Here is a 27649-nt window from a genome sequence, read left to right as displayed (position 1 = left end):
TTCCAACCACAGTATGCCCGTAAATCAACATTTACCAATGATTGTCCTCCTCCACATGTCTACTACAAATCTCCAATATTCGTTGAAAAGGATGTGAGTATTATATTGGATTGTGTAGCAGGGGGCAAAGCTCCAGGTATGGACGGAATTCCGGCTGATATATTTTTATCGGATCGGAATTCCTGGTGTAGTTATTTTACAATGCTGGCTAATGCGGTGGCAATGGGAGGGAAAGTACCTGCCTCATGGAAGGGAGCCGAAATTATTCCCATATTCAAGAAAGGTGATAGAACTCTGGCTAAAAACTACAGACCCATTAGTCTGATCGATACAGCACAAAAACTAATGGGCCGCTTAGTCCAGAATAAACTGCAGCAATGGATTGAAGAAAAGAATATTTTGTCATCTTACCAAGCTGGGTTTCGCCCTTTAACCAGTAGCGTTGATCAAGTCCTCCACTTCTTAACCATCTACTGGAGAAACGTTACTTTAAAGAAGGGGACATTGTACGCAGTCTTTGTGGACCTAAAAGCCGCTTTCGACTTGGTCCCCAGAGAAAAACTCTGGCAGACCCTGGCGGACGTAGGCTTAAGCCAGGAATTGCTTACACTCCTTGTCCGTCTCCACGAAAATAATTTAGCAAGAATAAGATGGGGCAAGCAAGGAGAAGTAACTGATCCCTTTCCGGTAGAACGTGGGGTGAGACAAGGGTGTGTCCTAGCGCCGACTCTCTTCTCAATCTATATAAATGGCATTGTTGAACATCTAGAGAAGATTGCTAGTGACGCCCCAGTAATTGCAGGCTCTCGTGTCCCCGTCCTCATGTTCGCGGACGACACGCTCTTACTTTCCCGCACCCCCAGTGGTCTCCAAAAAGTGGTTGATGCCTTTGGTGAGTTTTGTGATGGTAGGGGCCTTGAACTGAATACCACCAAAACAAAATTCATGTGCCTTAACCAGCAGTCCACCTTTAAAGGTGTAATAAAATATAAAGGTACACCCTTAGAAAGGGTGGACTCTTTCTCTTACCTAGGCATCATCCTACAGGAAAACATGAGCTGGAAATCACATATAAATACAACTTTACTAAAGTTTAGGCAGTTAGCAGGTGCAATTACCCTAAAACATCGAACCTCGCTAACAAAGCCGGTAAACTGTGTGTTGGAAATTTACTCTATGAAAGTCCTGGGTGCTTGTTTATATGGCTCTGAATTATGGGGGTTTTCTAATTTGAGAGAATTGGGCCGAGCAGAAAACAGATTTCTACGAGGGATTGTGATGGTTCCCCAAAGCACACCCACAATCCCATTAAAATTGGATCTCGGAAGAAAAGGTATAGAGGACACAGCGAGGCTACGGCCCCTACTATATTGGAGACGGATCATGGTGACCCCAGAACTAAGTCACTATGCGGCGGCCTTGATGGACGTCATTAAGTTCGACCGTTTCCATAGTATCCCATGGCTAAAGGAGCTCCGGGGACTCCTTATAAAACTGAAATTGGATTATCTATGGGACACCAAAGATGTGACCTGCTTCCCTACGAAAGCAAAGCTGAAAGAACTATATTGGGAAATGGTGTATTTTACAATGTTCAGTGATGGTACAAGTTCAAGTCTAACATCTCGCTTCTTGGATATAAAAATGTACCCCTCATGCGAATCTTTTTGGGATGTCATTGAAAAACCTTATGATAGAAAACTTTATTTTCAATTTCGCATAGGTACACTCCCGGTGAATGCCTTCAAGAAGCATTGGTCCCCAGCTTGGGATGAACACTGTAACCATTGTAATGAACAAACTGAGCACATTTCCCATTTCTTGTTCTGTTGCCCACTGTACTCGACCCCCAGACGTAAATGGTTAAAACCAGTGTGCTCAAATATGGGAACCCGCAGTCAATCTGTAGCTCTTAGGATACTTGAAACAGATTGTTCTACTGTGCTCGTGGTTGGGGTAGCAAAATTTCTGGCCTGGGCATGGACAATTCGTACCCGATCACTAATGGCAATTACATCCCAATCAAATTATGTACATTATTAATTCTGCACTTTGCCATATGAATTATTGTATTTTAATTTTTAGAAAAATTTACTTTTCAAGAAGTGTGATAATTCAGTGTATTTTTAACATGTATTTATTCAACAAATCATGTTTAATAGGTATTTTAGCAAGTATTTTATGTGTAGTATTTATTGTATTAGGTTTAGGTGAATGCTTTTATGACAAATGTCGAATAAAGCTTTAAAACTGAAACTGAAACTATATCACCCCTCATCCCAAATAATCTTCTAGGTAGAGACCTGATGGCCAAAATAAATATGACCATTCATTTCTCAGAGTATGGGATTATGACATGCTCAACCCCTGGGATTTCCCTGACAAGGCTCATGTCTTTAATCCACCTCAGGCAGGCAGGCAAGTTCGATGCCCGCTGATCAGCCTGCTTTCACCAATTTCATCCTTACCCTCATTGCTAGCATGCCAGGGCTCCTAGATGGAAAGGTTTTGTTGCCCCATAAATTTGTGTTCTGCCTGCTACATACCCAGGTTCTGAGGGACACCGGGTCACCCCTTTTTTTGTAAACTACTGTCAGGAAGGTCACCATGATGTGGGACACCACGGGGAAACACTGCTCTGCTTAGAGGCTGTGGAGATACAGCCCAAATATCTGGTCCTGTTGTCAACAGACCAAGCAAATGCAATATGGGCATGTGTCATCTTCATCGCATCCGGCCTCAGCAAACCGGAAAATAACTGAGCACCAATTTTTTGGGTGGGACCACAGAATGAGTGTGTTGTGCACAAGCAACATGGCAGGAAAAAGACTTGCCAACAGTACCACCACAGCGGCGACCAAAAAGGTCCCTAAGATGTAGGACTCATCAAAAACACCAAACTTGTAAGAACAACATTGCGGGAATGGGCCATCTTGTCTGGGGTGTGCCAATACCAACTCTCTGAGGAGGCATACAATGGTATAACACCCCCAATCCAAGATCTCGTCCACTTCGGGATCCCCCCTCAATACACAGATCATTCCGGTCAAGGGAGGGAGGAACCTGGAACCAGGTGCAGGGCCTGCACCCCCTTAAATGATATTGTGTTCCCAAAGGTCCCCATATTACCAGAGTCTTCTGTCATACTAATTAGCATACCTGCAGTCACCTGCTACTTTTCTGTGATAGTCATAAAAACACATACTTTAGCATTCTGCTGGCCCCCAACAGCCATTACCTAACTGCATTAACATTCCGAGTGGTTCAGCCTGAAGAAGGAGGGAGGTGCCTCTAAGTAGAACTGATTTATAGACTTATTTTCCTGGCTCTCCCAGTGGGTGACCAGACTGTGCCTGTCATTGCTTCGAATTGCTCCTTATCTGCAGTTTGTGTGTGGTTTCCCATAAGTGGGGGTTTCCTGCCGTAAAACCGCAGTCTTCAAGTTAGGTGCAATGCAAACTACAAGGGAATTAGTAGTAGACAAAACAGAAACACAGCAAATGTTAATATTGTGACTGTCATGAAGTATGGGGTGAATGATGTAGCTGAAAATTCAACTGGAGGTGGGAATGTTAATATTGGAAAATACAATATAAATGCATGTCATGATATTTTGTTGAATTCACCTAATATGACCTCCTCTTCGACCCAAAGTCACACATTCGTGGTGAGACAGGCCCTGCAACCTAGGCCTGAAGGAACTGATTGACAGATCACAGGTGAGATGACATAACAAATGTGCAAACTGGAAACCCAAGATTGGCAGATTGGTAGTGACACCACAATAGGCTAATGGCCCAATTAGGCTAATGGCCCAATGAAAGATGTTTGGCCAGAGAGTTGCACGTTCCCAAAATACCATAAAGTCCGATGCCACACTTAGTTAGGAACAGTCAGCCAATCAGAACACAGCATGCCCACTACCCGCAGTGACCATGCTCTCCCAATACTGGACATCTGGACACATACCACTGTCACCGCAGTGTGTACACGCAAGGTCGAGACTGACCTGCGCTTCTTTTCAAGTGACCAGATTTATGGCCCTGTGACTAGGCCCAGATTTCTATATCCAAAGAAAAGTAAAAATTACTTTATGATACTTCATGTAATGTATAAAATGACGGCTGAAACCAATGTGCTTTGAGACAGCCTTCAGACCCCAACTCTGTTGCTGCTCTGCCAGCCCCTGCATTTAATTAAAGCAATTGCTCCTGTTTTGCTAAACACCTCTCGTCTTTTATTTTTTCAAGGGAGGAAGGCAAGGAGTGCCATTATGTTGTCCATTATATGTTGATGATTTTCTACTTCTCAACAAAACTGGGATTGGGCTGCAAAGACTTTTACAAAATTGGATGAGTTTTCTGTAACAAATAAAATGGAAATTAATCTTAAGAAAACTAAACTTCTTGTAGCTGGCAAGAAGATAAAGAAAGAAGGCAAGTTTATTATTAATAGCGATCTAGAAGAAAGAGCATCAGAGTACAAGTACTTAGGAGTCATTGTTAATAATAGATTTATTGATAGGTCATTGAGAGGAATGACTGCTGCCGACCCTTGCTTAATGCTGTGAGGTACACTGTGGCAGATTTGTGAATGTTCTGGACATGATCTTTGCAAATGTTAATAGGCAAGTCTAGCAGCTTCCAAGAAATGCTTCAACTGGCCAAATCCGTTTGGAATTCAGCCTAAAAGGCCAGGTGATTGCCAGCTTAGAGCAATTTTTAAAAACGTGTTTTCATATCATCGATCATGCAACCACGAGGGAAATAACTACTGGGATTAATACAACATCTTCTGTAAAATACTCGGACACTGCAACTTCAAATTCTTGGCATGTAAAACCCCTTGTCAAGCACGAAACTCTCCTTTTATCACATATAAGTCACCCGTAAATTAGGCCATAGGCATAGAGTTGGGTTCTTTGTCATTAAAAGGTAGGTCGTTATTAGGCTTTATATGTACCAGTGTCACATTCCACGTTGCATGCATTAAGCCCTGAATGGGTATGAATGAGGTATGCGTGCCACTACATATCCCATAAGGCTGAGGTAGTGGCGTTTCCCTCTCCATAGAATGCCTGCCTTCCTTTTTAAAGCTCGCCGTGGCTAACATCAGGTGCTTGTTGTAGTAAACTACTTCTCTGCTGTTCTTCACTGAATAGAATGTTCATGACATCATAGAATGCCTGGGTGACTCTCTGGTTCACAGTGCCTCTCTCTGGCTCACAGTGTCAGTTGATCAACTCAGGCTGAGCTGCTTAGAGCTTGCTCCTGGTGGGGTTTTTACCTATACTTCCTATCTTCTCCTATTCATCTATCCTAGAAGGAATCTACAATAAAGGATTATTTAACTATACAGCTGGACTGTGTATCTTCCTTTACTACACTTGTCACCTGATATCGGACGTCATGTTCCCAGAGCCTCGTCTTTGCCAGAATAGCTAGAGAAGCACTTTGACGGATTTTGCAGGCTTTAGCAATCCTCTGTCTCAAGTCCACATTGAATATTGATTTACAGCGTTACCCACGGAAAGCAGTTCACGAAGGGTTCTTGAAATAATAACAAGGAGCACGGAGTCAAGAATGCAATTAACCATGACCTTTTGTGAGAGACTAATGCAGAGCTGAAGGATTTGTTTAAGCCGAAGAACGTCTACATTTTCCTTTCAGCTTTCTTGATCATTTCGTTTACATTGTTTGTTCTAGTAGGCAAGAACTATTGCTTATCTTTTTTTGGTGTTTAGTGGTTAATAAATATCCTTGGAGCAGCCTTTTTAACCACGCATGTAATCCTGCCACAAAGGATTTCTCATTCTCACCTGGAGTTCTATTTAAAAGACTATGAAGCCTACAGCATAGTAACCTATTCCTGGATTACAAGGGAGTCTTGGGTATTTTGGAGTCACAGAGCTGCTGAGAGGCTCCGAGTACATAAACCAGAAGGCCGTCTGGTTTCAGATAAGTCCCAAGTTTTTTTTTGTTTTTGGATAGAAAGACAGTGTTAAGAGAATTAGCATTGTTCATCGCTCCCACTGTATCCGGCTGACAAGGTTAGTGGTAGCCTTGGTAGGATCACGACAGAGTGACAAGCCCACGGATTACTACAGTCTGAGCGATGGACACTAACACTGTTCTTAAGCCAGTGTTGGAAACCATGACCGCTTTACGGATGGAGGTGGATGCCTTCCGTGGAGAAAATTTAGAATTACGTAACGAATTGGGCACTATGAGGAGAGACGTAGCAGGCCCATCTCGGGGTAGTCCTACGGGTACACGTGGGGCCTCCCATATAAGAAATTGGGCACTTCCACCCCCGGGCCAGGCAGGGGTAGCAGGTGCTTCCACCATTCAAGTAATACAACCTCTTCAATTACCACTAGCACCCCCGAAAGATATTATGGGGATCCCAAGATATTTGGTATATTTTTGGGGCAGTGTAAGTTGCACTTTATGTGCAAACCAGCTATTTTTTTCTGATGATCAGTCCAAGACTGCTTTTATTATGTCATATCTAGGTGGCAATGCTGCTAGTTGGTCTTTCCGTTAATAGAGAGAAATGACCCTGTGTTGCTTAAATTTGATGACTTTTGTAAGGCGATGCGTAAGCTGTTTGACAGGAAGGCACATCAACTCTCTCTAGACAGGGAACTTATCACACTCAAACAAGGGTCACAGGACCTCTTATCCTACATAACCACATTCAATAGGTTGATCATTGAAACAGACTGGCCCTCTGAGAAAAGAACCTCCTTATTTTATCAAGGATTAAGAGGGGAACTATAGGATGTGTTAGCACAAGTGGTTCACATGCCATATACGTGTGAAGAACTTACAGATCTAATGGTGCAATTGGACCACCGTCTTCAGAAACGAAAGGGGGATAAACAACGCCTTGACACTAGATTCCTATTAACTAGACCAAGAGTGGTGACCTTGCTAACATTAATAAACATCACGAGACCACTATCACATTGCCTTGGCATTGTGTACAAGGCCCTCACATGTGTTGTGCAAATGTGTTTGATATTTATGTTTATATGCTGACACAGCTGTCAGTGGAATACAAACAAAGGCAGGCTGAACACGATCTCAGCCCAAGACACGGATGTTGTTTTCTTTATATATTCTTTTGTTCCCGAGTATAATCAGAGGAGACTCTTCTGCTATATTCAAGGTGTCCTTGCATGCTGCAGCTTAGCCCAGCAGCTGACAGATATTTCCATGAGGTGTGTCAAGTTTGTGACCAAGACAGATTCCTAATTTCTCACCCACAAGATAATGGGGTGGGATCATCCAGTAGGGTATTCCTTTGGCAGAACATACATTTACACCCTAGAAACGAAGGATAGGGTTTGCATTTTATGAGCATGCTAGATTGTTATACTGTTACATATGCTTGCTTATATACATTGTCTCAGCAAGACGGTGGGACTCTTCGTCCAGATCACTGTCCTGACACCTATTATAGCTTTCATCTGTTCATGTTTATTGATCATTCTAGTATATATTTTTATTAAAGAATCAATTCAGTTCAATAAATATTTAAAACCTCCTTTCATGTATTCTTTGCATATTTCTCTGAGTGAAAGATAACACAAGTGTTTGAGCGAAGGGGACTAGGTCTGTCACAATGGTTCCTGAGGGAAGAGGGTTGTCCCTGTCTAGGTTATGGGGCCTTATGGTGTCACTGTGAGCTAGCTGGTCGAAGGGACAACATATCCTGCGGGGGTGCACAGAATCCATCCGGCACCACCCCAAAGTTGATGTTGTCCATAAATGTGTAGTTCCTACGGATTAGTGGAAACTACACAGCATTGGAACTGCAGGCCAAAACTGAGAAGCAGAGTAAGCTTTCTGAACCCTACTGCTGGAACACTGGGGGATACTGGAGCCAGGAAAAGTGCTATAAGGACTGGATATATATCTGCATCAGAGCTATAGATAAATATAAAAGCTTTTTTTGTGCCTTAGCACATACGAGTCATTCATGACAGGTTTCTATGCGCAACACACAGAGGGATAATTGTTCACAATGTTTATACATTTCACTTTCAATTGTGTCAATAAAATGGACTGCCTCTACATGTATAGTGGTATGGTACATGATCCTGTCGAACGGGAAGAATACAGCTAGAGACTCTATTGGTTTGGGGCCGCTCTAATGCCCTGAAGAAGATCTCATGGTTTGGGATGAAATGCGTTGGCGGTGTACTTGTTCCTTTTAAAATGAACAAAGATAGAAAGAACAATAGGAAAAGTTGTGTCTTGATATGCTTTCCTTGGAATACATGATGAGTTATAGTCTTGTGTGACTTTGTACTTTGCCTTTACTTTAGTCTAAATAGGCAATGTATACTCTATAGATTCATTATCCAAATTCTAGTGCTGCGTCAGACTGACAATTGACTTCTGTCTTTGAATCACAGCAAATGTGACAAAATAAAAACAGAACATTAAGCCATCTTTATGTATTGCTTGGACTTTACCAACCCACCAAAATTCATCTCACATCCCATTAGTGAGTCAAGACCGACAGTTTGAGATATACTGCCTTAAAACGACATCATTTTATGATGTGCTATATGCAATCTCTGTCTCGTACACATTTATTGGACTTTAATGTTACTCCATGTGTACTTACAGATACTAGGGGCCTCATTTATCGGGATTTGATGTAGGGAAATGCAACAAGTCATCTTGCTGTGTTGCCCTACGTCACATTGAAAGGGCAGGAATGCACTTAAATTATCTAATGCATTGCATTCCTGTCCTTTCCCCAGCGCTGGTGACGTTATGGCATCCTAGCGCCAACGGAAGCACCCTTGCACCATGGTGAAAGGATGTCTGTGTTGTGGGTAGGATTGTTTTTGTGCAGGAAGGGGCAGCTTCCTGCACAAAAACAATCCTGAGAGGCCTTTTCCTCTTTTTATGTGTACTGCAGAATACAGCACACATAGAAAGAGGCATAAACAAGATGAAATAAAGTGCTTTCTCCTTGTTACAAGACACCTCAGGAGGTATAAGGTTTTGGTGCTTCCCCAGGTTTACATGGATTTGTAAAGCTGGGGAAGCCTCAGAATCAATGAGTAGAGAGAGGAGAGGAATTGGCCGAACGGCTAGGGCGGTCGACCTCGAATCTAGGGAGCTGGGTTCGAGTCTCTGCAACGACGCTGAACATTCAGTGATTCTGGGCAAATCACTTAATCTCCCTGTCCCTAACAAAAAAGAATGTTTCCTCATGTAATGCAACTGGGGCTATGTAAAGCGCTCTGATACCCGATTTGGGTCAAGTCCTGCTATAGAATACTCTGTGAAAAAAACATAAATGAGTATTGCATGGGAACACCAACTACAATATCCATAGAATGCCTCCAGAGCACAGAGTACGACAATCCAGCTTTCTGCGCTGCCTTGCTTTAACTCCACATCTACAAGGCCATTGAAAGCCATGCAAAGTGGCTTTGTGTGTCCTCATAGATGCTTTTGTAGTCTGTGGTGCGTCATGAAAAGTGATGCTCTATCAGCACCATGGGCTCAAAAATAAGCTCCTACATGTAGGGTATCTAACAACTGACTTACCTCTTGGTTCACTGGCGGCATCTTAATCACAGCACTGTAGGGGTGGGGCACTGAATGTTTCAAAGTTCATGCATAGAAACTCTCTTATGATAAAGGCCACAAAATGTAACAATACAATCTAACGTACTGAATGGAAAGGAATGGGCATGTTTTTTAAAAAAAAAACACTTTGAATTTTAAGACTAATATTTTTACATCATGATTTACATGTTAAACGTGTAGATCGGAAGCCTCGTGTTGAAGCTCAAAACAGAGCCTTGCCGCCGGCTCGGCTCTCCATAAGGATCTGTTGGCTCACGCACTTCCAGGTGCGGTATATCAGAGAGGAGGTGAATTTGTTGGGTTGTCTCTCTATAGCTGAATAGTATGGGCGCTGCGGCAGGTCAGGATTGGGGTACATAGGTAGAGCTCTGTTAGGCTCTAAATGGATAACAGGGCAGAAAGGAAGGTGGGAGGCCATGGGTAGCCTGATGCTTTTGGAGATCTAGCTTTATTATTTTCATTTTAAACAAAATCAATATGGTCCCAGGAAGGCAGACGGATGAGTTAAACTAGCTACTACTATAAATAATTCAGGCCTTTGCCACACTGGACTCTGCAATGACACCAAGTCCTGTAAAGTCCAAGTCTGGTCAGAACAAGACTCAGTTAGCACTAGGCCTGTATATACGCTTTGCTGACTATGACGAGTTCAGCTCATCATCAGCTGCGGCGCTCGTATGCTGATGATGAGCTGAGCTCGTCATGCAACGCAGCTTTTTGAAAATAGCCGCACACAGCGGGAAAAGCCGCCGCAGCGATGCGGTTAAACTCGGATTGTGGGCCTGGCAAAGCACGAAGAAGGCGACTGCTATTCGGTCCACTCTCCTTATGCACAATGCTGTACTAATGCTGTGCACCATTGTGTCAAGCCCAGTCACTGTTTGGCTTTAAAATTAATTCACACAGTGATTAGCCATGCACTTCATCATCCTGCCCCCACACTCCTTTAAGCGTGGGCCGCAGGGACAGCATAGCTTTCCCAGAACCAATCCGGGCTTTGTTCTCATGCTTTTTTTATACGTAAAATTGTACGAGAGCAAAGTAAGGATTGGTTCAGGCAGGTGGACCCAAGACTCCAAAGGAGATGGGGGAGACGCTGCTGCGTTTCTTCATGCTCCCAAACAGAATGCTGGTTCGAAGCCTGAAGTGCACTTCAGGATGGCCACAGACTGAGATCTGGCCAACCCGACATGCGCACCTCAGCTAATGCTGCCATCTGCCGGCACTGTCAATCCCCTGGATTGGCCATCCCTCCTTGATTTGACAGCGCCCCCGCAGGCAGCACAACTAACCTAAGGAGCAGCAAGGGACCAACAGCCTGATTCATCAAGCTGATTTGCGCTCGCAAAGGGCCAGAATCTGAGAATCTGGCCCTTTGCGAGTGCGATTTTTGCATTTGGGATTCATCATCCCAAATGCAAAAATCGCTAATAGCGATTTCGCAATTTTGCGAGGAATTACATTTATGGAATCTCTATTTGAGATTCCTTAAATGCAATTCATCATCCATTTTAAAATTGCGAATTCGCATTTTTGGCCCGCTATTTACCGCGAGGTCAAACCTTGTGGTAAATAGCGAAAACTTAGAAAAATGCTTTTAAAAGCATTTTTCTAAGTTGCATGTTGCACACACACATGTCCTTTGGACATGTGTGTGCGCAACACCTGTTCAAATGTTCATTTAAGGGGTGCTACAGGGTGTCCTTTGGACACCCCTGACACCCTTTAAATCGCTATCTTTTTTGCGATTAGCTAATTGCTAATCGCAAATAAGGAATACTCCCCATTCATTCCTATGGGCCTTTTGGCCCATAGGAATGAATGGGGAGTTATTCCTTATTTGCGATCAGCAATTTGCTAATCGCAAAATAAGGAATATGTAGGAATCGCATTTTTTTTTGCAATTCCTACATGAATCCCGTTTTGCGAGCCTGTAATAGTGATTCCTTATGAATCGCTATTAAAGACTCGCAAAACAGGTCTTTCATGAATCAGGCTGCTAGTCCTACAGAGCTTAATTTTTAACTTGCACTTCCTGCTGAGGATTATGAACTGACACCTCATACTGGGAGCACGGGGGTCTAATGCCCCAGAAGAGGAGCTGTCCCAGCAGCTTAGCCTTGGTTTACCCGTGAAATGCCCTTTTTTGGTGTTTTTTTAACCTTTGCCAACTTGTTTCATTGTGAAGCTGTCAAGGCGTGACAAAGAAATATGAAAACATTTCTTCGCAAATTCAAATATCGAAAATAATTTGATCAACCTTGGTTTGGAGGTCTTGGTTTTATAATCTCTCCGTTTTTCAGTTGTTTTTTCTACAACACAAGTTTAGTTTCTACTGCAAGTCTTTATAATTCCTACACACAAATGCCAGTACTCATTGTGACTCCTGAACCATACCTTGAAATCAGCTGTGAGCTTGATGGTGATTCTGGTTTTCTTGTCCCATATGATTATTACTCCAATATTGGCTTCGACCACAAGGAACATTCCGCTCTGCCGTATGATATATGGAACCTTAGTGTCACATACAAACTCCCGATACGTTTCTCTATGTAGGACCAGAATGCATTTCTAGTGTAGGAAGAAAAGACACATCCCAAAAATTATCTATTGTTCATACTCAACAGGCACAACATGTACATATGAGATGGTAGGTTGCAAAGGATGTTTGGTTCTGCAGCATCTCTGTGATGCAGCAAGAGGACTGGTAAATCTTGACTACAATGAGGTAAACAATAATAATTCTTTGGTGGCTTCACAGTGTTTGCTGCCAGTAGCAGAGAACATCACACCCCTTTTGGGGAAAGAATATGGAAAAGTGGATTATGCTCCAGGAAGGCTAGGATTCCAAAGGGAATGGGGCAATTCACAAAATGGTAGTAAATCTGTAGTTTTAGTAGTACTTTCACAAATGGCTGTAGATGTACTGCTTTTGGCGATTCTTGAACCATAACCTTTGACAGTTGTGTGCCCAGGGAGCGCTTTCAGTTGCAGGTTTTTAGGCCCACCACTCAAGCACTTTGTGACCCTATCAGAGGCATGCACCGCTGCATAAATGCTACAATACAATACTATATTGAAAAGGACATGTGACATTACTACATGTTGCTATTTCCTAAAAGTGGAATTATACACGCAGTAATATTCGGCACCTAGGAATGGCAGAAATGCTGTGCAACTGCGCTCATTTTTTAAATTTCTTTTAAATTTCTCCGCAAAAATTTTTTTTTTCCCTCTTTAGAAACACCTTTTCCTACACCCCACAAGGTTTGAGTGCGTTTCTATCCCCTACCCACCATTGAAGAGGATTTACTCTGGCTTTTTGCAAACCATTTTCATATGAGTAAGGATCGTAGATGAGTTTGCGAATGCGAAGAACACACAAATTTATAGCCATTCACAAACCTACAAGTCAAACCACGCCTTAATTTGCACACTCCTTAGCTCTTATATGGGATTTTCTTCTCTATAACTTACTGCAGAGCAGTAACACTCAGCATCTTTCTGGATCTCTGACAAGCATAAATAAGCAATCGGAAGGTAGCAAGGCGTGCTGCTCTTTGGTAGGTTATATTTTCTGAATAAAAAAATATATATTATTTAATTTGACCTGATTAAAAAAAAGACTTAAACAAGCCCAAGAGATTCCACTTTCTTCTTACAGTTTACCTTTCAGATACAGCTTCTCACCATTGCTAATGTGAACACATGTTTACACTTCAAAGTTGATGCAGTCCAGTGAACTATTTGTTAGAGCAAGACAGTGAGAACCAATATTTGAACCTAGTTCTCCTAACTCCAAATACAAAGCTTCATCTAAAACCGTTGCAGTGGTTTACCATGTTCTTTGCTAGGCCCCCTATTGGACTGCCATACCTATTAGTGAAAGTTACTCTATTGGTGAGTAACCTGCAGACACCTTAACATTATTCAGCTACTATCATCCCGAGGTCTTGTAAGCACTAAGATTTACCCAAGCAGACCATCAAATTACTCACCCCTATAAGGATTTTGATGGCTTTAGAGCATGTCATCCCGTGAGAGCCACAAAGCATGTTCTCTGTAATAACCCGGAAGGTATTCATGGATTGAGAGCTGCAATAATCCTTTGGAGAAAAATTATAGAGTGAAATTTATGAAATGCCAGTTTCAACTATAATGAGAGCACCTATAGTGCACAACTAGGTAAATGAAAAAATAAGTGGGTACCTGAGCCAATATGTATTCGCTATTTCCGTTAAAGGTGTAGATTCGTCCATCAAAAGTGTTGTAATGGCCCTGTCCATATAGGCTACATGATGCAAGTGTTGCCATCTTTGTACAATTCCATCTCCCGTTGGTGCATGTGCTGAAAAGCAATATATCTACATTAAACTTCTTTCAATTCTGATTTTAGTCTGTATATAAAAAGCTCAAAGTAGTTAATAAAGACCAGTCACAAAACATAGGCTTGAATTTGGGAAAAAAGGAAAATGTAGGAAACCTGATTGTCAAGCTACACTTATTAATGCAAGATTTACCTGAGCTCCCACAACGCAAAAGCAATCATAATCGTATTCGGTAAACTGGTTTCTCTGTGGATCAGTAGATCCGTCTCACCGTTGGTAGCAATGCAAGGCATTCCTCAGAAACAAATGTACTTGATAAATGCTCAACTGCACCAAGCACACAGTGATTAAAATGATACTAAAATAAAGAAAATGGGATATAGGGAGCAGGGGTTATTGTAAAAACTAAATCTAGGCTACAGGGAATAAGGGGGACTCCAAAAAATTGCTAATAAGGTCCAGTAGTCCTGAACCTCAGCACCCTCCAAGCTAGACCCATAACGTAATGCTGTCATAGAAAAATCTTGGATATGCACCCTAGTCAAAAAGGTTGTATGATGTTACAATGCGTGCTATTACAACGCGTGCTGTTACATCGCAGTTGTTACAACGACTGCATGTTCCCACGCTATGCTTTTACAACGCATGTCTTTACATCGACTTGCACTAGATGGCGTTCTAACATTAGAAAAGTCTAATTTACTATTCCAACTCCAGTCCACTTATCAGTAGGGAAGGATAATAAACAACACTATTTTTAATGTAAGCACGCCATCTAGCGCAAGTCGATGTAAAGACTTGCGTTGTAATGGCATATCGTGGTAACATCGTGGTCGTTGTAACGACCGCGATGTAACAGCATCACGGTGTATTATCCGCGTTGTTAATGATGTTTCCCAGTCAAAAAGCATGAAAGACCAGACTTAGCACACTTTGTTGTCAACATGCAGTGGAGAACAACCCTGGGAGAGGTGGTGTGTCATCCCAATCAAAGGCTTTATCTTCAGTTTATAATATTATTCAGCAATCCTGTCAGTAATTTACATGTGTACCCATTCACTCATCTGCTCTCCCAACCATCTGTTCAAGTACTCAGAAGCGCCATGGATTCATGCACTCACCCATGCATCCAACCACACACTGTTAATTCTCACACTTATCCACTTATCAACCAATGCCCTTCCCAAACACACTCACATGCACACACTCAGAACCACACACACAATCACACCCACGTGTGAATCAATGAAAAAACCCTCATACTTATAAAATAAAACAAGCTCATTAGCTTTGTCATTGCTTTTTGTGTAGTGTGAGCTGTTATAGAGGGTTTGCTCAATTGGACCCAAAGTGAATGAGTTCGGGACAAGGTGCATTACTCCCATAATAGCCAAGACTTCGCAACAGACTTTGCAATGTATGTGAGTGTTGCAAAGTCTTGGCTCTTATTGGAGAAATATAGGTAGGAATGGCCCAGAGCAATAGCGTTTGGGCTTGATGTCTATAAGGCATTTGACTCCCTTAGCAGGGACTATCTATTTGCCCTCTTGGTGGAGTTCAGCATTGGTGCTTACATAGCTGAGCCAACACAGCTCCTTTATACTTCCCCTATGACCAAAACTCGATTTGGGAGGTCTTTTTCCGAGCCCTTCATGGTAAAACGCGAGCAATCGGCAGTGCTGCTTACTCCAACCCCTCCTGTTTGCCATGGCCATGGAGCCCCTGGCATCTGGGTCCTGAGCAAGTGGGGTATCCCCCTGCCTGACAACTCACATGCCATCTCCCCAGGCATGGTATACATCACTTACACAACATCCTCAACTAGTAAAGTGGACATCCAGATATTGCCTGTGTTTATTGCCCAGCTGGAGAGGCTCTAGGGAATCCAAATAGGCAGTGAGTTGGTCTGCAGTCGGGATAACCATGGTTTGGTACGAGGTGCCATAGAAATGTATGAAGGTTTGGGTGATACCGTTGGTGTCCATATGTACCTCCCCTGACTCATCTACAATCTGAGGTATGTATTCAGTTGTCCAAGGCTACTGGAGAAACCTGGCCAGCGGCTTGCCTGCTCTGTCCCCATACCCGTACACTCTGGATATGGATTCCTTGCTCAAGTAATATAGCTCCATGTCAGCCAGCTGATTATATTAAGTGAGCTTTTGCTTAGTGACCGCAAGTGTCACTGCAGCACCAGTCATAATTTAGCACAGCTCCAGACTGTGAATATGCGTCTCCAGGCACATAATTTAGTCACACAGCGATACACCCAGTTATTTAGACATAAAGGTCCCCCTTATCGCCACCTTGAAGCCCCCCAAAATATTGCCTGAAGAAGACACCATCTGAGAATTAAGGGTGGAGCAGACCACAATCGCTTGATGGATGTCCTACTGAAAGAGTGGAGCACAGAGAGCCCCAATAGAAGTCTCAATGCAAACACCCTCCTGTGCTTGCCCTTTGTAGAGAGCTACATGAGCACAGGGGAGTGACCAGAGTAATTCTCGGCAGGTGCTCCACTCGAACCACACAAGGGCATCTATCCCAAGAGACCAACCAATAGACTATCCGGGACCATAAATTTCGTGTGTATGTGGTGCATGTGCCCTCAACAGCATTTCCATTGTTGAGCCTCCGCATGTCCACTAAGTCATTATCCAAAATGAAACTCTGCAGTAGGTGAGCCACCTTCAGGTGCAGATGTCATGTGATGCTAGGTCTGTCTACTATTGCATCTAATATCACATTGGAGTCTCCTTCTCAGACCACAGACCCACAGCTCTAGCCCACCACTCGGCACAACCACTCCATAAAGAAATAGGGTATGTGTATGTTTGGGCCATACACAGAAACAATCGTCATGTATTTCCCCCACTTGATCCCACATAGGATAATGCATCTGTCATCTTTGTCACAGATCTCCTTGTCAGTGTTCCACGTGGTCCTCCTCCAAATCACTATTGCAACTCCCCATGCATATGCCCAGTATGGGGGCACCTATAATTTGGGCACCCATCCCATCTGCAGCCTGTGTAACATGAGGAGGAGGAGGCAGACGCTGACGCTGAGAGGAAGAGCATGGAGTGAGGAACGAGGACTGAACTGCGGTCTACGGGGAGATGCTGCCACTGCCAATTTGCCCTGAAGCAAGCTTGTGCTTTTGATCTAGTGTTCCCTTCTCCTCTCGGGCACTGTGGCATTAAAGGACCAAGAAGCTCTACCAACCCCCAAAAGCCTGATGAGTTTCGTCGTTGAGTCTTTTGGAGGCTGGAACGTTCGAGAGGACATGAAGAAGAGCTTCTGGGTACTCAAAGATCACTGTGGCGCCCATGCCTGAACGAGAAAACTCCCTCCATTGCCATGTTAAATGTGATCAATGCAGCAAGGAGTTTGCAGAGTATTGCAGTCACGTTCTGGTTGGGGATAGGGCATCTTTTTATTCTGCCAATTGCCCCACAGTTTCCCACCAGGATCAGCACTGGTTCTGCTGTACTTCTTTTCCTGTCCAAGGAGTTGATTTTGCCCACTGCTATTGCTTCCATACTTGCTTTCAGACTTTGGGGCTTCAGCAACTCTAGGGCCCAAAGTGCTACAAAGACGGGACATGAGAGGAGGGGAACTTTAGGCATTTACAGCATTGAGAGCGCAGTGCACGGCGGCAGCCTCTTTAGGGAGCAGGTCTAGCTTAAGTTCTGTGGAACTGCCTATGCTCTCTTCTAGTGAGTCTGCTACAGGGCCTTTTGGACTAGTGCTGTGTTGTGTGGTGCTGTTATTTACTGCCTACTGCTTACTGCCTACCCCTGCCTGCTGCCTATTGCCTGCCTAATGCATGTAAATGTGCTGCCTGTAAAGCAAATATTCCCCTTACCTTCTTTATTGCACATTGTGCTTTTTTGTGCCATTGCTCCAACCACTCAGCCATCGCTTTGACTGTTATAACTTTTAATCAAGACAACTGTTGGAGATAGCCTTCTGTGAAATTATTATCCTGTATCATCCCATCCACTTTAAGCCTTTTGAATATTAGTATCGATTCTCTTCATGGCAGAGCACCTATTAAGGCCAAGAGGAAGGGGGAGTCGAGCTGACAGCTCAAATCAGCATAAGGGGGGAAAAGTTAGCCTTAAGAGCCACTTGTAGTTGGGCATAACGCACTGTTAGGTTCCTTGGAGCCTGTTTGTTTTACCCCCAGATGCCATCCACAGATGCCTATGTGGCTCCCATTAATGGGCAAGGAGGACCATTGATCAAGGATTCTCAGTCTGACGGTTTGCCTTAATGAGACCTCCAGAGGTATCAGCACTGCCTCTCCTTGTTCCTTGCCTGCTTCCAAAAACAGTGGCGATGTTTTGTTAGAGTATTATCACAACGTGGGCAGTTGAGGGCCACTTAGGTAGTGCGGTACCCCACTCAATTGAGGGTTCAAATGTGACAACCCCGTCATCTTCCTCATCATCCACCCTGGGGGTGGCTTTGTAGTGTCTCTCCCTCTTGGCTAAGTCAAGGTCATCTGGGCAAGTCTACAGTTTCTACAGTGGAAACAATTGAATCAATGTTGAAATCAATGTTGGAACCTACGTTTGCATCACCGGCAAGCACTCCTACTATGGAGACTATCAAGACTTCTGGTACCCCTGTCCTCAGGGATGAAAAAGGACCAGTCTGTAGGGTGTAAGCAGAAGTCTATCAGATCAGGTGACAAACTGTCATTCTCTTAGGTGGACTTTGCAAAACATTTTAAAGTCAGAAGTCTAAGGTCTGACAAGAGCGAGGGGGAAGGTAACTCAGTTTTGGTCAAAAGTAATGTTGATGTTGAAGTTGAGAATGGATCTGTCAGTGTGAAGAGATCACAAAGTGTAGGTGGGATGTAAGGTGGTGCTGGGGAGATCCAAGGGGAAATGAAGCCCCTATTGCTTTGCTTTCTTTCCTCTGAAGAGCCAGCGAAAAATTCAGTATCCCTTTTGACAAAAACATTGAGTGTTAGAACATGTTTAGGGGACCTGGAGCTGTCAAGTCTTTCAAACATAACAGGGGGCTACAAGGCCAGAGGAGTAGGGGGTTTAGAAGCCATACCCCCAAGGTCTTCATCCTCCCCAATAATCATGAGGGTGCTGGGTCTGGTGTAGATTTGTTGAACCATCATACAGTGCACAACATAAATACACACTTTTTATTGAATGTAAAGAGCACGAAGAATCGTTTATTGGATCAATGAGGATGGCTGTTGTTAATAAGCATGAACAAAAAAAATAGATTCATTCCCTGGGAAATGATTCTGACTTTACTCAAGACGTGCTCATTTTAAGCCTTGTCTCCCTAATGGATGTCACCTTTCTGGGGATGGTAAAGGCACTGGTCCTGAATAACACTCAGAATGTTAAACTTATGCAATAGCTCGAAACTACTAGCAAATCACTTAAGGATGAGTCTAAGGGGGCACCCCTGATGGAGCAAGGATTCTCACGTAAAGCGACTTGCTCTTATTCATGAACCTCGCCTATCTTATAATCATATTAATCCAACTGTCCGTCGTTTATTTAGCATTTTCCCCAACACGCGGGTGTCCCCGAGAGGCTTGCCTGTGTGTCTTTTCATCCTAACAATGCTAGCACTATGGAAATGGCTGCTTCGCAGAAATCCAGTCTGCGCATGCGTCGGTCATACCCATGTGATGTGACGCACTCGCATTTTGGAGGGATTGTATTGCTCATGCGCACTGATGCAAAAATGGCCGCTTGTCTCGCACCACGCTCCCTGCTTGCAACCGCTGCTTCAGCCTATCTGTCTTTTTTGCACTAAACTTTAATACTATAGATATTATAAAGTAAGGGGTGTGTTAAAATCTACCACGGTATACAGTGTGATCATTTTTATGTATGATTCTAATTTGTTCTCGCTTACTTTTCATGTACCGCGTCTCTGGGGCTGAGGAAAACGTGAGCTACGCCATACTGAAGCTCCTCTGAACCCTGTCACGTGACATGGGGGAAACCTCACTGAGCAGAAGCTAGAACCAGCCAGCTGGCACCTGAGGCTTGATGCGCCTGAGAACCCACCTCGAAGACACAGCATTTTTCCTTGACTGTGAAACAATGTATCTGCAACATGCTCTCTCTCATTGTCTTCTGTATTCCTATGCCTGGGAACGTGAACCCAGGGGCGGGTGTGCAAATTTTAATAGTAATGATGTGAACACTGAATTCTAGGAAGTGACAATGACCAAATCACCTCTCCTGACCAATCATAATGTGGGAAACTGGCACTTGCAACATTAGTGGGAGGTCTAATGGTCCCCAAACCGTATAACTGGCCTAGTGTAGCTTAGGGAAATTGTCCGACTTGTCCGAGTAGCAGACCTGTCACTGACCCTACGAACTCTATAGGTGCTCAATCTAGAGTGCTGCGGAGCACTCTGTCCATATTTTTCCACAAGCCCCTAGGGGTGGAAAATAGTCCTAAGTGCTGGCGAAGCACTTTGCTGGGGAAATTCGAAAACCCAATCGGGGTTACTGGCGGATTACTTGCAGAGAGGGGTAACGCAGGCGTTGCATCCGAAGCTGTGGGTGTTGGTCGTACCTTGGTGAGCCCAGCCCTGACCCAAACCTGAGGGGTATCCTGTCCTGACTGTCCGTGAGCTGTACCTGCTCGCATTCTGGTATTCCATTCCTTGAGGGTCCTTGTCCCCGTCTTTCCAAACTGACCCGTGGCCAGGGTTAGTCCTCATTTCTAATTAGGTAATTATTAATCTGTGGGTTTACGTCTTTCTATCTCTCTTTCTTCTTTTCTTAATAAAGCACTCTTGCCTGTGATATTGCCCTATTGCCTTTGAAAGCAACTTATATGCAATTGTTTATTAGAACTGTTCCACTTCTCTCCCTACCTGTAGGACATTATTAAATTGTCATATTATAATAGTATGTTCCATTTTTTCCCTTCCCTTAGTATGATTGCAGTGAAATTTAGTAAGAATAGAATAACTAGCCTAGTTTAAGTACTCATTTTAGGTCCTGTTTCATGTCCCTTGCCCTAGTTTAAGTTTGCGGTGAATAGCTCATTACTTTGCAGTGTCCCCAATTGTTCTAATGGTACTTGCCCTAATCCATAGTTACATTGTGGCATTCATTTTAACACTTGATGTGTTACTGTGTATTTGGCTTATCATCTTGGCATATTCATTCTGAAATCTCTTGATAAACCTTTAAACTCATCAGGTGTCTGTGGTCATTTTACAGTATATAGTGTGGATAAATGTATTTTGGTTTAAAAGTGTATTTCTTCTAGGAATCCTGTCACCTATTCCCTGCTAGCTCCTGATCCGTCAGGAGTAATGTGCCTGTGGTAAGTCAGGTACATGATCAGCAGTGGTGTGAAGTCACCCCCCGAATTACTCATAGTAGCGTGCAAAGGATTTCACCCGGTTCACACAGAAACATTGTCATTTGTATGCACGCCTGGGCTCAGTGCGTGGAAAATTGGTAAACTTAGTGACCCGGGTGACCTGCGCGCTCTATCAGTAATTTTCTGGTAGCAAAGCTATGGTTAGGACTAGTTAAAATAGGTAGACGGGATAGTTGATAAACAAACCGTGAAAATAAAATGTGCTGCTGATTTTTCTATTGCGTTGATTCAAATATTTTGCAATGTTTTAAGGATTTATATGTCTATGTATATGATTTTTTGCATTGCTGCTATAAGTGTTATATGTAGTATTAACAAAGAACTGTTTGTAAGTGTTCAGTGTAGTCCGAATCCCCGGGGAAGTATATAGCTAACGGTGAGTAGAATCCGGTTAGCTGGCAAGGTCACTTGTCTAGAGTCATTAGTGCAGGGTTAGGAATACCTGGAAGCACTAATTAGGATCTTTTTGCATCTGTATAATTGATAGCTACGAGTCCTTTTGTATAAAACTTCCCTTGTGATATCACCTAGTAAGGGTCGCATGTGGGAGGAATAATAGGGTCTCCGAGGCTTGAATGGTAAGTAAAATAGTACACTGGTGAAATCCTGGCTCAGTATATATCCCGGAAAGAAGTGGATGAGTCAGAAGAATAACAGGTTCTATATTGCTCATGTGAGGGATTAGGCAAAGAAGTCTATCCGGAGTGAATGAGAAGTAGACAGAAGTGGTTTACTTGTAGTGAGAGAAAATTTTTCTATCTATTTAGAACACTCAGACACAGTGGCAAACGTTGTGTGTTGTTGACTAAGATTTGCACTCGCACTTTAGGAAAAGTTAAAAGTTTCCGTTACCTTGTGAAGGAGGGCGTCGGTCGGAAGACTGCTCTGACGTCACTCCGTACCGCGCTGGTATTGGTCAAGACAGCGGGTGTGTAGTGAAGCTGAATTTGTAAGGGAGGGGTGAGCGCCGGAGCGTGAGACCTGGTCTCGCGAAAGGCCGCGCACCCATTGGACAAGGATTTTTGTATTCACAGAGTTGATTGGTTTCTACGAAATAAAAGGCGCGCTAGCATTGGAAGTACAAAGGTAAACAAAATTAATCAGGCCGAGTTAGAAGCGAGCCTGGAAAGGCATATGTGGTATCCTGAGTTCTTACCTAATCCACAAAACTCAGGCTTCTATAAGGAACAGATTATACGAGGTAGACAGCACATGATGTATGGAATAAAAAGAAAAATGTCATTTGCCGACAAGGTAAAGAATTTTTTTAAAACAGACAAGCCCATTAGAACGAGGGAGGGTGTGATCATTCCTCCACCGAATACTCCTGCTTCCTTCATGATGTTTGAAAAGGGGTATCATACCTGTGTATGGCTAGAGAATTGGGCAAAGTATACTGCAGATGACGGGGTTCTAGCATTTCCCATTGATGGTACGTTCAATGGCAGGATCCTGTTTAACCTGAGGACCCGCATGAATGAATTACACCCCTGACCCAGATTGACACAGTACGAAGCCCTAGAAGAATGGGAAATTGAGGCTTTGGAGAGAGATAGACCCCGGATGGACAAGGGAGTGAGCAAATGGTATCCGAGGGTCCATAGAGAAACCAAAGAGCAGAAAATGAAACATTGGAGACAAAGCATGATGGTGGAGGGTTTGTTTCCAATGATGGGGGTATTAGAACAAGGGAAAGGGAAAAGTAAAGAAAAAACCCATCACTTAATGCCCGTAGGGGACTCAGAAGATGAGCACCTAGAAGATTTGTTGATGAAAAACCCACCTCCCTATGTAGCAGAGTCAGAGCCTTTAAGTTCACCAAACCCGTTTGCCAAATATCCCAGATGTCGGAGAGATAGCGAGACAGATGGAACGGGTACGGATAGTAAAACCAGTGAAGGGGATGGGTTTTGCAGACCTAAATCTACGGTCCCAAATTATCAGCCGTTTGGAGAAGGCCCACCTCGATTGGTTACTCCGAATGCCCCAAGTATTTACCCTCCCTTGGTACCCCAAGTATTGCATGACAATTCCGCAGAAAAGGCTTTGCGAGAACAAGAGAAGGAGAAGGAAGCCCTGGCTAGACAGCGAGATGATTTAGTCCGGACCATAGCCCAGATACATCCCCATCCAGATTCCCTGACTATCCCAGTAACTATTGGACCCGCTATTCCTCTTTATAGGGATAACCTGGCTAGTCCTCGTCCTCCTGTTATCTCCCCAATAATGCCAACTCCTAGCATTCCACCCCCCAGAAAAGAAGTGCTCATAGATGATGATCAAGAAAGCGAGTGCGAATCAGTGGTCCTGATGGATATGCCCATTAGGGAATCTAGAACTAGCATGCCAGGGGCAAGAAGTCAGAGTAGGGCAAAAGAGGTTCTGATTGAAAGTACGTCTGGGGTTAGGAGTGCCACAGCAGTATCTCCAGAAGAATTAGACAGATGGACCAAAGAGTTGGAGAAAGAGACCACTCCCCAACCCAAACCATTAGAAATCTATAAACTAAGAATAGAAATAGAAGAGATGATGGCTGGAAATGTAGGATTAGACCGCTTAAACTCTTTCAGCGAAGAGGAGTTACTGTTCATCAGTAAAAACCTTACCCGGAACGCTAGATTGCTCCATGAGAGATTGATGGACACAGCCACGGAAATGGGAATCGATGTCAGTCGCTCCAAAATCCTTCAGAAACCCTACCGAGTAGATTTTTCGGACAAAGACTTAGAGAGCTTGAATGTGGTAGGAAAACAGATCCAGATAAAGGAATTATTGAAACTCTTACAGAAGTGGGGGGATGTAGGGAAATGGAGAACCCGGTGGGCAAAGAAAAAGGAAGACAGTAGGCCTAAGTCTCAGGCTTCAGAATACGTGCTAAAAGAAGTAACCCCCGCAGAAAAATTGTGTCCCATGAGAGAGGTCCCGGGGGGAAAATATGTCCATTTCCCTTGGTCCCGACAGGATATTGTGTCATTTACTAATGACTTCCCGAAATTACGGGAAAAACCAGTTGATTGGTACAGACAGGTCGAACGCTTCATAAAAGTTCAGAAATGTCTTCTGAAAGACCTGGATGGGTTTTTCGACATTGTGGTGCCTGTAGATTTATGGACCGATTGCAAAATTGAGATTGATTGGCCCAGTGAGGAATATGCAAGAGACGAGAAAACAGGAGCTCCCTCACCTGAAGTAATGAGGAAGTATGATCAAGTCATACAATACCTCAAGAAAAAGGTGCCGGCAAAAGAAACCGATTGGACCCGGATAGATAGAACTACCCAAGAGCGCGATGAAACTGTCCACTCGTTTTATGAAAGGTTGCTGCAAGTATTTAAAACTTACAGTGGAATCGATAATGTGGACATGAAAGACATGACCCATTTCAGTTACAGATTCGCGCTAGGATTAAGGCCTGAAATATCCCAATGGATTCGAGATAATAAAATAAGTTGGCAGGGAAAGCCCATAGATGATGTCCTAAAATACGCAAAGTACTGCGAGGATGAAATCGAGAATAAAAAGAAAGCCCTCAAGGAAAAGGTTATGTGGGCACAAGTGAAATTGGCTGAACAGCAAGAAAAACCGTAAGTAAATTGAATTCCAATAATAATGCTCAGAATGCCAATGCTGGGGGAGGAGGGAAGCCCCGGGCAAAAATGAGTCGGGAAGAGGCTATGAAGAAGTTTCCCTGCCACGGGTGCGGCCAGCTAGGGCATTGGAGAGACGAGTGTCCACACCTGCAGGCAGGTAATGCCCCTATAAATGGTTTAAATCCACAGGTGCCGAAAGAGGGGACAAGAAAGAACCAGCAACAGGTAAAGCTACCTCCAGTACCTCGCGCTCCTAGACAGAATTATAAGAATCAGGGTCAGCAGAATGAGAGGGCGGAGGTGTGGGAAGGAGAAATTGAGAGAAATGCAGCAATTCCGCAGTATCTGTTGAACGATTCTTTCCTCTGTGATGAACAAGATTGACGGGGCCTGAGGGGGGAGGAAAAGGAGTGCGTGCTTGGCGCCTCCTTACCGGTAGACCAGACTGGACCATACATTGAAGGAAAGGTTGAGGGAAAAGATGTCACCTTTCTGTTGGACACTGGTGCTACCCGGTCCACTGTGAGAACAGTGGATGTTCCTAACCTACCCCTCTCGGGAGAAGCAATGCAAGTAGTGGGTGTCTCCAATCAAATAATAAGTACTCCAGTAACTGAACCTATGGAAATTTCCATAGGAAATTTTAAAGAAATGCACAGATTTGTGGTCTGTGATTCCAGTCCTGTGAACCTGCTAGGACGTGATTTGTTGTGCGAAATGAACTGCACCATCTTTTGCACACCAAAAGGTGTTGAAATTCAGACCCCCGATGAAGATGGCTTATACAAACTGATGTTAGTGAGACCTGACACTGATATTAAAACCCTGTCTGTTGAAGACTTACCTGAAGACCTCCAGGTGAGAGTGGTACCTGAGGTATGGGATTTCACAGGAAAAGATGTAGGCTTAATGGCAAACGTGGACCCAGTTAAAATAGCAATAAAGACAAATGCTGTATACCCCAGAACCAGACAGTACAAAATGAGTGCAGAAGTAAAAGCAGGAGTCGCAATTGAAATTAACAGGTTACTCGAAGCAGAAATCATACAGGAAGTAATGAGCAGTCCCTGCAACTCACCCATCATTGGGATTAAAAAGCCTAGTGGAAAGTACCGGGTAGTGCAGGACCTACGCAAGGTAAACCAAATTGTTGTACCTTGCTGTCCCATTGTGCCCAACCCTGCAGTGATATTATACCAGATTCCCCGGAATGCGGAATGGTTCACTGTCATTGACCTGTGCCATGCATTCTTTTCCATCCCATTGCATCCAGAAAGCAAGTTCCTTTTTAGTTTTGAATTTGACAGTCATATCTATGTCTGGAATCGTGTCCCTCAAGGGTACACTGAAAGTCCATCGATTTTCAACCAGATCTTAAAGAAATGCCTTGAATCTCTAGTCCTGCCAAGAGAGTCTGTTTTGGTGCAGTACATAGATGACCTGTTGGTGGCATCTAAAACCCAAACTGACTGTGTCACAGACACCATCGCCTTGCTGAATCACCTAGGAAAAGGAGGACATAAAGTGTCGCCTGACAAATTACAGTTCTGTAAAAACTCGGTAAATTATCTGGGGCACCAGATAGAGAAAGGGATCAGAAAAGTCACTACAGAGAGGATCAAAATAATTAAAGCAATGGAACTACCCCGAACTCAGAAAGAGGTGAGAATGTTCCTGGGAGTTGTGGGGTATTGCAGGCAATGGATTGTAGGATTCGCAGCTCTAGCAAAACCTTTGATAAAAATGACCAAGAAAGGAGTGGAAGACCCAGTCAGTTGGGACAGTGAAAGCATGTCCGCTTGCGTAACCTTACGAAATTGTCTATGTACCGCCCCTGCATTGGGTATGCCTGATTATTCCAAAAACTTTGAACTGTTCTGTGACACAAGGGAAAATTGTGCTCTCTCAGTCCTGACCCAAGAACATGGGCTGGTCAGGCGTCCCGTGGCCTATTTCTCGGCCACTCTAGATCCGGTGGCTGCTGGATTGCCCGGATGCCTGAAAGCAGTAGCTGCTACATGCGTCAGTTTAGAACAGAGTGAGAATATTGTCATGGGACATCCTGTCACCATATATGTTCCACATTCTGTTGTAATCCTACTGACAAGAACCAAGACCCAGTATCTCACACCTAGTCGGCTGACTAAGTATGAGAGAATTTTGATCGGTGCTGAAAATTTAATAATCTCCCGATGCAATGTCTTAAACCCTGCTACACTGTTACCTGTTCCTCTGGATGTAGAAGCCGAGGATGAAGGGGAACATAACTGCATCGATTTAACAGAATTCAGCACCAAGCCAAGGCCTGACATCCGAGAAATAGCTTTACTTGATGGAGATCTTACCATCTTTGTGGATGGCTCGTGTTTAAGACATGAAAGTGGAGGTCTGTGTGCTGCCTATGCTGTGGTCACATTGACGCACACCCTGGAAGCATCTTACCTATGCGAAGTGAAATCTGCACAAGTAGCAGAACTCATCGCATTAACCAGAGCGTGTAAGAGGGGTAAGGGCAAGAGAATAACTGTGTATACTGACAGTCAGTACTGTTATGGGGTTGTTCATGACTTCGGCCAATTGTGGTTGCAAAGAAAATTCATGACTTCCTCAGGTACCCCTATCAGAAATGGAAGGGTGGTACACGATTTGCTGGAAGCTATCAAATTGCCCAAAGAATTGGCTGTGGTCAAGTGTGCGGCTCACAGATCCGGAA

The 27649-nt window shown here is 43.7% G+C and overlaps 1 protein-coding gene across 1 annotated transcript in view; it reads right to left on the bottom strand.

Moving 5' to 3' along the window:
- LOC147733203 (mucin-2-like) overlaps positions 1-27649 on the bottom strand; it is a 182628-nt gene that overhangs the window by 51012 nt on the left and 103967 nt on the right. Inside the window, exons 8-10 of the mRNA XM_086956020.1 lie at positions 13830-13968; positions 13619-13726; positions 12018-12191 (exon numbers count right to left, since the gene is read on the bottom strand). Of these exons, the coding sequence (XP_086812146.1) occupies positions 12018-12191; positions 13619-13726; positions 13830-13968 (421 nt within the window). The remainder of the gene's footprint in view (positions 1-12017; positions 12192-13618; positions 13727-13829; positions 13969-27649) is intronic.

The sequence above is a fragment of the Lissotriton vulgaris genome, chromosome 2_1 (assembly GCF_964263255.1).
Source record: "Lissotriton vulgaris chromosome 2_1, aLisVul1.2, whole genome shotgun sequence".
NCBI classification, from domain to species: Eukaryota; Metazoa; Chordata; class Amphibia; order Caudata; family Salamandridae; genus Lissotriton; species Lissotriton vulgaris.
Note: the sequence above shows the minus strand (reverse complement) of the source record. Positions and strands in the feature narration are given on the sequence as shown.